The 13,824-nt window shown below is 42.2% G+C and overlaps 1 protein-coding gene across 1 annotated transcript in view; it reads right to left on the bottom strand.

Annotated features, from left to right (window-relative positions):
- LOC144753801 (B-cell antigen receptor complex-associated protein beta chain-like) overlaps window positions 1-13,824 on the bottom strand; it is a 336,771-nt gene that overhangs the window by 96,415 nt on the left and 226,532 nt on the right. Inside the window, exon 3 of the mRNA XM_078641373.1 lies at window positions 12,675-12,989. Within this exon, the coding sequence (XP_078497499.1) occupies window positions 12,675-12,989 (315 nt within the window). The remainder of the gene's footprint in view (window positions 1-12,674; window positions 12,990-13,824) is intronic.

The following is a 13,824-nucleotide window of genomic DNA, read 5'->3' as shown; positions in this document are numbered from 1 at the left end:
CAGTGTGGCACCAGGCTGAATGAGGCAATGTTTTGGACAGTCACCAGGAATATCAGACAAGTACCTACTAGATCTGGTCCTGATACGTAAAAAGAAGAAGCTTCACCGGAAATTCATACTAATGAGGCTGGTGCTTGCAAACATAGGATAGCTATCAGGTGGATTTCTACAGTCCCGCTACTGCTGGCTGACCGGCGAAGTGATATGGCAGAGTGGACTCGAGAATAATAGAGTTGATGGATGATATACAGGCGTGGGCGGCAGTGCTTGCTGAATTGCTTGAACCGCCTGATGCAAGTCTTCTATGAGGGTCATGCTGGCCTGCGCCAGTATGTTATTGGTACATACACACAATGATTAGTTCGGCAGGGGTCGGGTGGGAGCTGGTTAAATGGTTAAGTGGAGGAGGGTGCAAACACAAGGAGATGATGGAGAGAGTGCTGAAACTTTTCAGACACTCACCCCCCAATTACAGATCTGGGTTGAATCCATCATTGTTCTTTAGCTCACTTCGCCACCCCAGTTCAGACCCAGCCATATGCAAATCGGTCTTGACCTTATGGGAACAGTCCAACCCGAATTGCCAAGCCAGGTCTTCCCTTTACCAAAAAGAAGCAACCTGGGACCAGTTTCGGGGTAACAGCCCTCATCAGTCAGGCTAGCTTGAATCCAGTGGAGGAGGGTGGCTGAGAGTCCGAGGGTTTTTTTACAGTATAATGCATGCGTTCTTCCTTTCAAATGATTTGGAAGATGTTACTGATGTAGGACATCCTTCTTTGCTATTGTTAAGATGGAGCAGGGGAGGGTGTGCTCTGTTTTTTTTTATATTTTGAATGGTGAGAAAAAATGTTCTTAATCTGTGTTCATGATTGTGACAAATGTCCCAAAAATATACATTTTTGTTAAAAAATTTGAGCCAGAATTTCATGTTTGTTTTGAAAAAAGAGTTGTTATACTAGCGATCTGAATACTAGAAGTCACATTTTGATTGTAAACTTAGATATTCAAAAACTTGAAGATTTTATGGAGAATCTAATGCTAGTCTTTGCAGTCCTTCAGGGTAAATACCCCTTAGTTAACAAGTGACTTAAGGCTCAAAAGAAGGAGGACCTTTTTTATTAGATGCCCAGTTGGCACACACAACTGACCGCTTTTCAGGTGATCTACCAGCAGGTAAACAATTTCAAAATCAAAGTGACAGATAACTAATTGATTTTTCGTTGGTTTCCACAGAAATTATTATCTAGGTGATCCTGTTGATAATGATCATCTTTCTATCTCATTGTCCTTGCTAGTTTTTCAGTGAGAAACAATATATATCCCTGCGTTACCAGTGGAATGCCATAAGTGTCTCACTGTGAGGTATTTTGAAACTGCCCTTAACAAACTGTGAGCACTCCAGACGTTAATTGAGACCCAATCAATGGATGAGGACATGGGATTCCATGTGCTGGTATGAGCAATTAGTTGTTAGAGTTCAACCTGCTTAGAGAAACATCGTACTGATGACCATTTTTACCCATCTAGGTGTTGTAGATATGGCAATGGACTAAGATCCAGGTTCTACAAAAATCATAACACAGTAAAAAGAGTTATTAAACAAGCCGTTGGCTGCTAAAATAGAAATGAGTTTGCAAAGGTTTCAGTGTTTCCCAGAATGTAGCATATCCAAACCCAACATATTTTCTCTCTATTTCTGGGACCTTGGAACCTCCAGACAAACAAGTTCTTATAGCATTGTTGAGGAGCTTCTGGAGTGGGTAACAGTAAAAAATGATCACTAAAACAATATAGCCTATAGCCCGCCGTAGAGGGCTATACCGGCTATTAAAGGCCCTCTCCAGCGTTAAAGGCCCTGAGCCGAAGGCGAGGGCCTTTAACAAGGGAGAGGGACTTTAATAGCGGTATAGCCCATCTACGAAGGGCTATAAGGCTATTAGAACATTCTTTTACCAGAGGACAGAATGTTCTAACAAAAAAAACAAAGCCTTTTGGGAGTGTGAGGGGCTTGGAATCCCTTCAGGTTCCCTGAAGCCTTTGTTCACAGCCAAAGCTGTGAACAAAGAAACATTGGAATGTTGGAGCTCCAGGCTTATACCAGCCATTATAAGCCCAGAGCACTCCATTGTTTTCAATGGAGCTCCCAACATTCCAATGTTCTAATAGTCTATAAATATCTCCAGAGCAGCTGGCCCTGTTTGTATCCATGCATGAGTTTATGGGAGAAATCCTGTATGGTGGGTACAACATCTGTACCCTCTTTATAGATGGATTGTCCAGAATCGAGAACGATCTCACTCCTGAGTAAAATATTTTTTCCAAAAAGGGATAAACTTGCTTCATATCTTTAATGGATGGATTACAAAATCTTTTACAAATTGTTTCAGAGAGGCTAAATGGCAAGTCTATCGAAAATTAATTGATCCCTTTGGAAAAAGTAAATCTCTGATATGGTAAACCTACAATGGATCACTGTTTTGTATTATGGGCTTTTGCTCAGAGACTCGTTTTTTTGTCGATAATGAGGCATGTTTTGATTCTGCAGATCTCATGCAGCTATGGTTTAAACGTGGTAGATTCCTCCGGGCTATTATCAATTATAAATTTGTTATATTCGGATAATTGGCCTGGAGTGGAAGTTTCGGCAAATGGGAAACTAAATGATACAAAACTAAATTGAAATAACCTCAAAAAAGGCTGTTTGTTTGCCTCTGCCCTGCTTTGTATATTTTGAGCTGGCTGCCAGCTGCATTGATGAAGTCGTGTTCCTTTTCCTACAAAGCTGTAAGCGCACTTATTGATTCCCTTTCAGTTCAGTTCAGTTAACCTTTCATTTGCTGATGATCTTGCCTTATGGATCAAATCCCTGTAGAATTACAAAGGCTGAAAGCTTACTGTGACAACAGTGGTAACACAGATACAAGAAAAGTTATCTGCTTTGGGGAAAAAAACTCGAAATAATTTTGGTAGTTAGCTATCTGGATGTGATTAAGGAATATCAATATCTGGGGCTGATGTTAACCTCAAGTCCATCTTGGACATAACATTGGAGGAAAACAAATGAAAGATCTCCATCACTTTGTCGACACTATTCGCTTTGATAAACTGTATTGGGGTTTCTTCCTCACCACTTGGTTGTAAAAATCCAATGTTGGGTGGATGGTTATAGTTACAGTATTTTGAAGTGGAAGCAAATGGCAATGATAGAAGCACTAGCCCTCATGTTACAAACTGTTAGCGTGAAGAAGGACTATAATGAATGGGCTTAAACGTTTTAAGATTTGTCTTCTGAATATTCTCTAGGGTGCTACTAAGGATACGTATGTAAGGCAATATTACCATTCTTTGATTAGGTACCTTTACCATCGGGATAAGCAGATCTGTAAAGCAAACATTAAACATATTTGCATGCTTTTAAAGCCTGGTTAATGCTTTTTTGAAAGATAAACCATCGATAGATCGAGCTCGTGTTTATTTGGACTCACATACACGTTTGAGGCTCTTTCTTAATCTATCTAAAAGGAATGTCCTTTTTAGAATAAGACGGGGAAATAATTTAAGGTTACAATTTAGGAACGTAAACGTCATTTAGTAGGGCTGATAATAGCAAATGCATTGTTTTTTTAATACATGCATTTACATGACACATTTTGTTGGACTGCAGTCATTTCTAAGATGTATGTTGCAGGGTTTTATGCTCTCTGGTCTTGAAATATAACGGTAGCTATGGAATTTGTGGGTGGAATTAAATACGTTGATGTTTCCTGTGCCATAGGAAATGTCATTTGTTTAGTAGAAAAAAACTATTTTAATATGAATTTTTGAGAGAGGATTATTTTAAGAGTATGCCAGGAAATAAAATATTTTTTATTTGAATTGAATATGTGGAAAAAATAAGAGATCTGATTCAACACTTCTGTACTTCAGTTTGCGAATGACGCTCAATTTTACTTGCAAATGTGGATTATCGAGAACTTCTGCTGTAGAGGCAGAACCAGCGGCACAGGGACACACTTACGCAGTCCATGGGCTGATGAACAGGTTCACACTAAACATTTGTTAGTTGTTAATGGGCTTTTTCAGTCGGCAGGCATGCAAAGCGCTCATAAGTAATATTATTAAGCAATATCATAAAAGGGGAGTATTGTAGGTGGGCTGATATGCACAGTAAAGATAATCGCAGATGAGAAATTATGGACACTAGTGAACACACCAAGTGAAAGGCAAATACTAAAAGTTACCATGAGAGAGAAATGTAAGAAAAAAGTAAGGTTGAGAATAATAAGATGGTTAGGCAGAAAGAAGAGGAAGCATGAAAGGAGGCACAAGAAAAACATATTGAAGAAAAGGTGACAGGTAGGATGGAAGGGTGAAACAATGAATGAATGTAAGGAGGAAATGAGGGATAGAACAGTGAAAGTATGGATAGGTTAAGGTGTGAATGAATGGAAGGATGAAGAATGGACAAATGGTGAAGAGTAAAATGATGGATACATTGACATGTTGAGAAGGGTGAATGCATAATAAGATGAATATATAAATGGATGGATGGAATAACAAAAGCTGTTGTCCTAGGGAGGGTTGGGTCTGCTCTCCTGCCTCATGTGTTCAGTAGTATTAGAGGAATGGTTCAAGTGGGGGCATTTTAATATTTTGGCTACTCCCTTGGACACCACTTTCAGGATATCAGGCGATTTCTGGCAAACGTTTGTATAACAGTTCGAAGATTGACCAGTTGCCAGTTAAACCTCCCAATTGGGAAGCAAAACCCAGTGTTTGATGACTCTATTTGTTGCCCTCATGATCTACCCACTCTTTTAGATTTTCGTTAGATACCACTCAATTAAACATGGTCCCACATGTTCAAAAATTGCCTATTCTTTTTCGTTTTTTTCTGCATTCCATTTTCTCCATATAATTTTTCCTATCACAATCTGTTCCTCTAGCATTGGCCTTTTCCAGTACTCGTTCAATGAATTTAGTCTGTGTTGGTTTACTTAATTCACCCTCATGCTCCTGAAGACTGTGTGGCACTCGGCTGATGGACCGGTGTTAATTGTTAGCAATTTTTTTTTGTCAACTCTTTTGCAGGAACATATCATTTTGGAGCACTGACTTTTCATTAGGAGGAATAAGCATCTTGTCTTTCAATATCCCCCTGAGCATTTCCATCTCATCGCCAATATAATTCAATTGTGAGGGGCCCAGAGGGACCTAGTTGCAGCCCCAACAACCCAAAAGAAGTGGAATCATTATATATGGGACCCCTATAAGTGTTACATGTCCCACCGATTTTTGCCAATTTGTGGAGGCAACCCCGTCCCTCACCCTACCTTCTCATCCAACATACACCAGTCAATGTTGCACTTCCAGTCCCCTCAATCAGGGCAGCTGCTGTACCCTCCATGTTCTTGCAATGTTACTTTTGGCAACCATTAGTGCCAGTGTCCAACATATTTGCGTCATGCGATTCAAGTCCATTGCACTCCAAACATTAAGGAGAAACTAGTCCGCAGAGTTGGCCATTGAACTCCTGATCACTTCACCTATACATTTCACCACTGCTGCCCAGAAACTTCAAATTACAGGGCAGTCCCATACAGTGTGGTAGAACGTGCCTGTTTGCCACATCTACGCCAACAGCTTACCGTCATCACTTTACCTATTTTAAACAGTGTAGTTTTGGCATAGTAGGATCAGTGTAATATTTTTAATTGCACTAATTGAAATCCTGCCCGTATGGCTACCTCCTGTGGGGACTCCAAAGCCTCTACCCAGTCATCATCCTCCAGCTTCCCAATATCTAGGGTCCACTGCTCCCTCAAGTGTTGTAGAGTGTCAAAAGTATTGTTGAGCAACATTTTAAATGTAAGGAGGCCACCTTCTGAGGCATGTATTCATCTACTAGGTGGTTTTCAAAGGGCGAGGATTCAGGAGATGACATAGCCGCGAGCCCAAAGATCTCCTACTTTCGAGAGGTTAAGTCCCATTTAGCGAACCCCAGTTGTGTGCCCAAAGTTCCCAGCTATGCAGTGTCCTATAGGGGTGTAGGTTGTGTAAGTTTATTCCTTCTCCCCTGTGCTTTCAGAGCTGCATGCCAAATGCTAACCACAGTAGCTCTGGGGGAAAAAGGAAGGAGTGTTAAAGGGAGCCATAAAGGATCTTGAGATAACCCGATGGTTGTATAATGAATCTGCCCATCGCAGGTGCATCTGAAGGGAGGTGAGATGAGGCAGTACCCCCAATCTGCTCCCCCCTGGATAGTTCAGGGGTGGGGGCTGCCCAGAATGGGCATGCCAATTCCCCCCGTAAATGCCAAAGTCTTTCAGCCCCCCTCCCGCCCGGGGAGGCAGAAAACCCACTAGGCACCAGGGTTTAGTTTTGTTTTTATACGTAGATGCTACCCATGCCAATGCCCCTAACCCAGGGGTCTCCAACCTTTTCTGCAGTGAGAGCTACTTCTGATTAGTGAAAATCATAGTGAGCTACTAAGGGCCAAGCAACTCGCGCATTTTTCCGAGAGACTCTTTCACGTGCAGCTTCATTGACTTTTTAAGACAAGCCTAATTTCTTCTGGGCCCTTACTGTGGTTTGAACAAAATACTTGGATTCCCTAGAAAACACTGACCTCATCTGAGCTAATCAGCGCATTGGTTGGCCTTGCTCCTCAATGTGAAGTTCTTCCCATTATCCATGATTGTGAACCCTTAGTTTAATTAGTTGCAATGTAATCAAATTTAAACAGACGGAAACCATGGGTAGAGGGGAGGAAATGAACCCTTAATCTTCATGCAGATGATCTCTGGCCTTCACCTGTAGGCCATACATGGCTCCCTTACTGCTTCCCAAAAGACCACTTCCCATCAAGGCGAGCTGCCCTCCTCTCCTGTCCTGACTGCAAATATGTCCCCTGGTGAAAGTGTTATAAGCCAGGCCAAAGGCAGAGATATGGACATCTTATGGATTTTTTGGGTCTGGGCCAAAGGTATCTTGGAGGCCCCTGTTCGGAACAGCTTTGAATTTATGATCCATTCTCAGCTCTTGCATGCTGTCTTTGGTCAGGTCACTGACAGTGCAGAGGTACATTTGTCCAAATTCTAAAGCGGTTACATTTGATATATTCAGGGATAGTGGGGTATGTTTTCAATGTTGTAATGCAGCAGCTCACTAGTATTACTGCATATAATTCATGCGACACCCTCCTATTTCTCATATAGGAGGTCTTGTTTTGATCTAATAGGAACTTTATTTATGGATGTTGCATGAAACAAACACAACATTTCTCTGCAAAAACGTCTGTAATAGACTTTCACAGACATTAAAAATAAATTAAAGTTAAACAATAAAACAATATGTTGAAGAATTATTCACGGTTATAAGTGCAAGACTGTGAAGAACAGAGCTTGCTCTATCACGGCTCCCTGGAAGGCTGGGGACTTGCGCCAGAGTCCACTTTGCCCACAGTCCACTTTGCCCACGTATAAAACATCTCAGAGCAGAGGTATTTATAACTTCTGAGTTGGCATCCATTCACACCCACTATACTTTGAGAGCTTAAACCAGGGGATCTGTACTTCAAGATCCCCCTGCAAATCATTTTATTTTTAGATATTTCATAAAATAAGCCAGCAATCTATATCGTGATGAAAATGCAGTTTGCTGGGAAACTTCTACTATCTTGCTAATTCTTTTTGCTGCATCCTACGGATGTTGTTTGCTCACTCCAAAAGTTTGCCATTGAGTTAGGCATCGTGGCACGTGAAGCATATTCTTGACCTCTGAGTGTAACTTTCACCAAACCCCAAAAATCAATTTTCAGCATTTTAAAGGCAAAACAACAGTAAATGGCCACCGTAGTTTATTTTCCTTTAGGGAATGCTATCTCTGGGAATCTACATGTTGCACAAAATATTGTAATTCACAAGTGCATTTTAAATTTGTGAATTTTGGTATGATCAGTTTAGGTTTGTTTCACTGACAATATTATGAAGTACGTTTTGACATTTTTATTTTAATGGTTAGCATCACGGATCTCTTCTCCCCCTCCTCACTCTCTTCACGCCCTCCATACTCTTCACTGACCGTGGTTCTGAGCAAGAATATTTTGGCGCCTTTGACAGAGAAATACTAATGCTGGCTTACGAGCAAACAATTATGCTGCGACTAATTCAAGCAAGTTATTCTGCGGGCAGCAAACGCACAAAATTGGACGTGCACAGTGCCATGATGAAACAAAGCGGTCTGATAAAAATCTAGGAAAGAATTGTAGGAAGCGTCTTCTCGCATAGTCAGCTTACACTTACAACTACACAACAAGAACAACTAATTCAGGCCAGGGTTTACCGGTCGATCTGCTGCTTCACAGAAAGAACAAAGATGCAGTGCCTGCCTCGAAAATGCAAGTGGCGCGGGTACTGGTAGGGTAGCAGTTCAATACTGCCTGTGCCACACCACTTGCTCATTACCAAGCTCTCCAGCCCCTGCTGCTCTGCAGTGGAACATGTCCTGAGGGATGAAAGCGAGGTGCCAGGCTGCGGAAGGCAGGTGACGTGAGTATAACTCTAATGATGTCCTCTTCAGCCCGCCCCGCCAGCCTCATCTAAGCTTAATTGAGCTTATCAGAGCAGCAGGTTTGGGTGAGGGTGGGCAACAGCCACTGAAAAAAGGCCAACAAAACAACAAGGACAATAAAGGGCTACAAAATAAAAATGTTGCCACGAGCTACTCACAGGGCCTCAGTGAGCTACTGGTAGCTCACGATCGACGGGTTGGAGACACCTGCCCTAACCCAACACAAAATTGACACAATCTTTCTGCCCCCCCCCCCCCCTTGAAGGCAGATAATAAATGGGGGCAATAGCCCCTCATCGGCCTCCTCGGGGGGGGGGGGCAGAAAACCCAGTAGGCACCAGGGATTTTCTTTTAATAATACTTAGGCTTGGGGCTGCCCAGAATTGACATGCCAATGCCCCCACCCCCCCCCCCAAAAAAAAAGTGCCACTGTTTATCTGCCCCCTCTGGGAGGCAGATAATAAATGGGGGCAATAGCCCCTTATCTCCCCCCCCGTGGGCAGGAAACCTATTAGGCACCAGGGATTTGTTTAATAATACTCACGGGTGGGGGCTGACCAGATTGGCCATGCCAATGACCCCACCCCCAAAAAATATTAGCCACAGTCTTTCTGCATCCCTAGGAGGCAGATGGGGCAATAGCCCCTGATATGCCTCCACCCCAGGGGGCTGAGAGCCAACTAGGCACCAGGGATTATGCTTTTTTATAACTAGGTGTGGGGTTGCCCAGAATGGGCATGTCAATGCCCTGCCCCCCACATAAAAATGGCCACAGGCTTTCTGCCCCCCTTGGGGGCATATTGTGGCAATAGCCACCTATCAGCCCCTCTGCCCCAGGGTAACCGGGGATGGCATAGCTTGTGTGCCTCTCACCAGGTTCTGTTACTCAGAATCCCTTGCAAACCTCAAACTTTGTAAAAAAAACAACACCACATTTTCCTCACATGTGACTGAATGTTTTGACATCTGCGGGGAGCCACATACTTCCACCCACTCAGCATTCCCCCAAGTCTCCTGATAAAAATGGTACCTAACTTGTGTGGGTAGGCCTGGTCCTCGTGATAGGAAACATCCCAAAACGCAATATGACCACATCACATTTTTCCATTGAAAAGTGACCCTTTTTCTGCAATGTACCTAGCTGTGGATTTTCGATCCTAGCACACCCTGCACCTAGGGAAACCTAGTAAACCCATACATTTTTTTTAAACGAAACACCCAGGGGAAGCCAGGATGTGGTGACATGTGTGGTTCTTACAGGGCTGTAATACAGAATCCCTTGCAAACCTTCAACTTTGTAAAAAGAAACACATTTTCATCACATTTCAGGGATGGAAGGTTTTAGAATCTGGGGGGAGCCACAAACGTCCACCCACCCAGAATTCCCCCAAGTCTCCCTATGAAAATGGTACATCACTTGTCTGGTTAGGCCTAGTGCCTGCAACAGGAAATGGCCCAAAATGTACTGTTGAGACTTCAAAATTATTGATCACAAAAAGACTTGATTTTGCAAGGGAGTCACCTGCGATTTTGCTCTCAGGCTTGGTAGGCATCTGAGGAAACCTACCAAATCCAGACATTTCTGAAAACTAGACACCCAGAACAGTTCAGGGAGGTGTGGCTTGCGTGGCTCTCCCATTGTTTTACTACCCAGAATCCCCTGCAATTCCCCTTGGTCTTCCCACACTAGTGAGATACCATTTTACTCAGCAGTAAAGAAATGTGTTTTTTTCACAAAGTTGTAAATATGTGATGTGTCTACGTTGCGTTTTTGGACATTTCTTGTCACAGGCACTCAGTCTACCTACACGAGGTACCATTTTTATCGAGAAATGCTGGGTGAGAGGAAGTTTGTGGATGCACGCAGATTCCGGAACTTTTCATGAATATGTGAGGAAAATGTTTTTTTTCTAAAGTTTGAGGTTTGCAGGGGATCATGGGTAAGAGAACCTAGTGAGAGCCACACTAGTCACCCCATCCTGGATTTCCATGGGTGCTAGTTAAAAAAAAATATAGATTTGCTAGGTTTCCCTATGTGCCGGGTGAGTCCAAAATTCACAGCTAGGCACATTGCAAAAAAAGATCAGCTTTTACTGGAAAAATGTGATATGTTAACATTATATGTTGGGACATTTCCTGTCGCAGGCACTAGGCCTCCCCACACCAGTGAGGTACCATTTCTATCGGGAGACTTAGGGGAACACAGAATAGTAGAACAAGTGATATCACCAATTCACTGTCTTTGCATTTCCGGCTTCCAAATGGAAGGCAATGTGTACAAAATAAGTCATTTTTTTATGTCCTCTAATTCACCTGCCTGTATTGGTATCCACAATTTCAGAAATGTGCAAATAACCACTGCTTCTAAATTCCATATTTTGTTCCCATTTTGGAAAGATATAGGTTTCCTTGGTACCTATTTTTCACACTTCATATTTTACCAAATTAATTGCTATATACCCATTATACAATGAAAAAACATTTCAAGACGCAGCTCAGTTATTGGCTCTGGGTATCTCGGGTACTTGGTGAACCTACAAGTTCTATACATCCTTGTAACTAGACGGGTCCAACAGACATAACAGTATATTGCTTTCAAGACTTAGAAGAAGTTACAGGTGAAAATGTTGGCACAAACGGCTGCTTTTTCTAACTCATTTTCAATATGTTATTATTTCAATTGTTAGTTTCTATGGAAACACCTTGAAGGATCTACACAAATCACCCCTTGCTGAATTTAGAATTTTGTCTACTTTTCAGAAATATATAGTTCTCTGGGATCCATTATTGGTTTCACACCCATTTCTACCACTAACTGGAATGAGGTTGAAAGCACAAAAAATAGGAAAACTAGGGTATACCCCAGTAAAATGTCAAAACTGTGTAGACAAATTGATCTGCCTGTTCCCGAAAGTTAGGAACATTGTGATTTTAGCACCACAAACCCGATGTTGATATCTTTTGCAGGGAAAAAAACAGACACTTACTTCTGCTACACTTTTTTCCCATCCTTTCTAAAAAAAAAAAAAAGAAATTGCTGTATTTTGGCCAATTTTTTTGTCTCCTCCAGGGGAATGCACCAGCCTAGATACCTTTAGAATCCTCAATATGTTGGAGGAAAAGGAAGCAAATTTGGCGTTGATCCCTTATCTGGACAAAAGGTTACAGGGTCCCCAAGCGGAACGGAGGCGTAGTAGCGAAGAGTTATTTACAATGGGTACAATTCCTCAGATTCTTTAGGTATCTTGAGCAGAGGGCATATTACCTGCCTCTTGAAATGTTTTACCCTAGCAATCAAATTGAAAAAGCACTTGAAATCTAATTTCAAGATTAGAACAGTATGTGAACTGAGCTGGAGGGCAGCTGTTTTGCCAAAATTAAATATTTCTAATTGGGCCCCTAGTTAGGGCTGTTAAACATTTAAATGGAGGCAATTGACAATGTTGATGATCAATATTCATGCATACAGTTAGTGCTCTAATGCGTCTCAATGGCTTGAAACCCACATATTTCCCAGGAGTTGTGATAACGATCTATTAGGCAGTAGTTAAGTAGTGTGCATAATTAGGCATGGAGTGGAAATGTTGTAACACGTGGCATGTTTTGGAATTCAATGTATGTTACAGGAATATTCACAGTGCTGAAGAAACACCGGGACTGATCAAAAAAGAATGTTGTATGAGGAGGTGTGACTGACTCTTTTAGTATTCTTAGCTCACTAGTGGATTTCAGGAGTAGTCAGGGAGTACTCCTGGCATAGACCTGGAAGTCAGGACCACTACAAAGGTTAGTCACAACAATATCTTTTTGAATCAGGCCCACTGTCTTTTATATGTTACTATAGTCTGAATTGATGACTGGAATTTTTGGGGGGGGATCAGTTAATACCGACATTTTAGCTAGTTCCTTATTCATTGATTTTATCTAATTTAGAAAAACTCAGCTATACTATTCTCTACTATGCAAAAATAATCTTTAGAATTCAGAAATTTAGGGATCACCCCGGAAACATGCTTCTAACAGAAAATAACATTTTATTTCTCAAGAATACAAAATGTATCAAATAAAGCAGGTTGCCAGTCGAAAGTAGAATATCACCTTACCCAGCACCTTGAGTTCGGTCCCACAAAATGGAGTCTGTGGCCCATTGTCGGTTTCAAATCTGCAGTAGTAAATCCCATTGTCAGAGTATTGAATCCTATGGAGTGTGATCGTTGAGCTATTGTTGGATTGAAACATTTTCTCACGTAGATTATGATCCTCTATTAGGGGCTGCAGCAGCGTGCCATTTTCAGTTCCTTTGTACCAGGATACCTGTTGAATGTGACGAGGAGCACACAGTGTTCCACAGGAGCAGTAGAAGTGAACAGTGACTCCTTTTCGTGCTGCGAGGAAACGGGGATGCTGCTGACACTCTCCTGCAGAGAACAACAGCCAGCTAACACAATTATTTTTAGAACTGCTGTTTGAATTTTGTTGACAGTAAAATGGAAAAATCTAACATAATGTTGTCCGTTTGAACAAGCATTGGCAAAGTCAATAGATCTCGCCTATGCCATAGTTATTGCCTTTGCCAATGCATTTTACCCATTTTGTACACCGGTGTAGCTGCTGTTTAGTATGGATAGAAGATAGTGGTGTAGAGGAGAGTGGCGTGGAGTGGAGTTGCAATGGGTGGTATGGAGTGGTTTAGAGGGGAGTGTTATGTTGTGGCATAGAGGGGAGAGTAGCGTCATACCGTGGAGTGATCTGAAGTTGAGGTTTGTGAAGTGAAATAGAGTGAAGAGGAGTGTCGTGGAGTATCAGTAGAGTATTCTGCAGAGTCAATGAGTGGAGCGGTGTAGAGTTGTGTGGAGTGGAGGTGAGGTGAGTGGAGTGGCGTAGAGTATCATAACATGGAGTGATGTAGAACAGAGTAGTGTGTCATGGAGTGGCGGAGAGTGGATTAAAGTGCCGTGGAGTGGCATAGAGGGAGTTGCATAAAGTGGGATGGAGTAGAGAGGAGAAGTTCCTTGTGCCAGCTGCCCTCATTGCCTCTAGCAGGTATCCCCTGCTGATTCCGGTGAGCTGCTGATGCCGCCACCTTCCTCCCCAACCCTCTGCCGCTCTCTAACTTACTTAGGTCACATCACTTGGTCTTGCATCATCTGTGCCAATCTAATTCGTCTCCTGTCAATTGTACATTATGTTGTAGTCCAATTGTGCCCATTTTGCTGTTTGTTTTCCTTGCCAGATTAGCCTTTTTTCTATGTA

The sequence above is a fragment of the Lissotriton helveticus genome, chromosome 5_1 (assembly GCF_964261635.1).
Source record: "Lissotriton helveticus chromosome 5_1, aLisHel1.1, whole genome shotgun sequence".
NCBI classification, from domain to species: domain Eukaryota; kingdom Metazoa; phylum Chordata; class Amphibia; order Caudata; family Salamandridae; genus Lissotriton; species Lissotriton helveticus.
The sequence above is the reverse complement of the archived record's forward strand: the minus strand, read 5'-3'. Positions and strand labels throughout refer to the sequence as shown.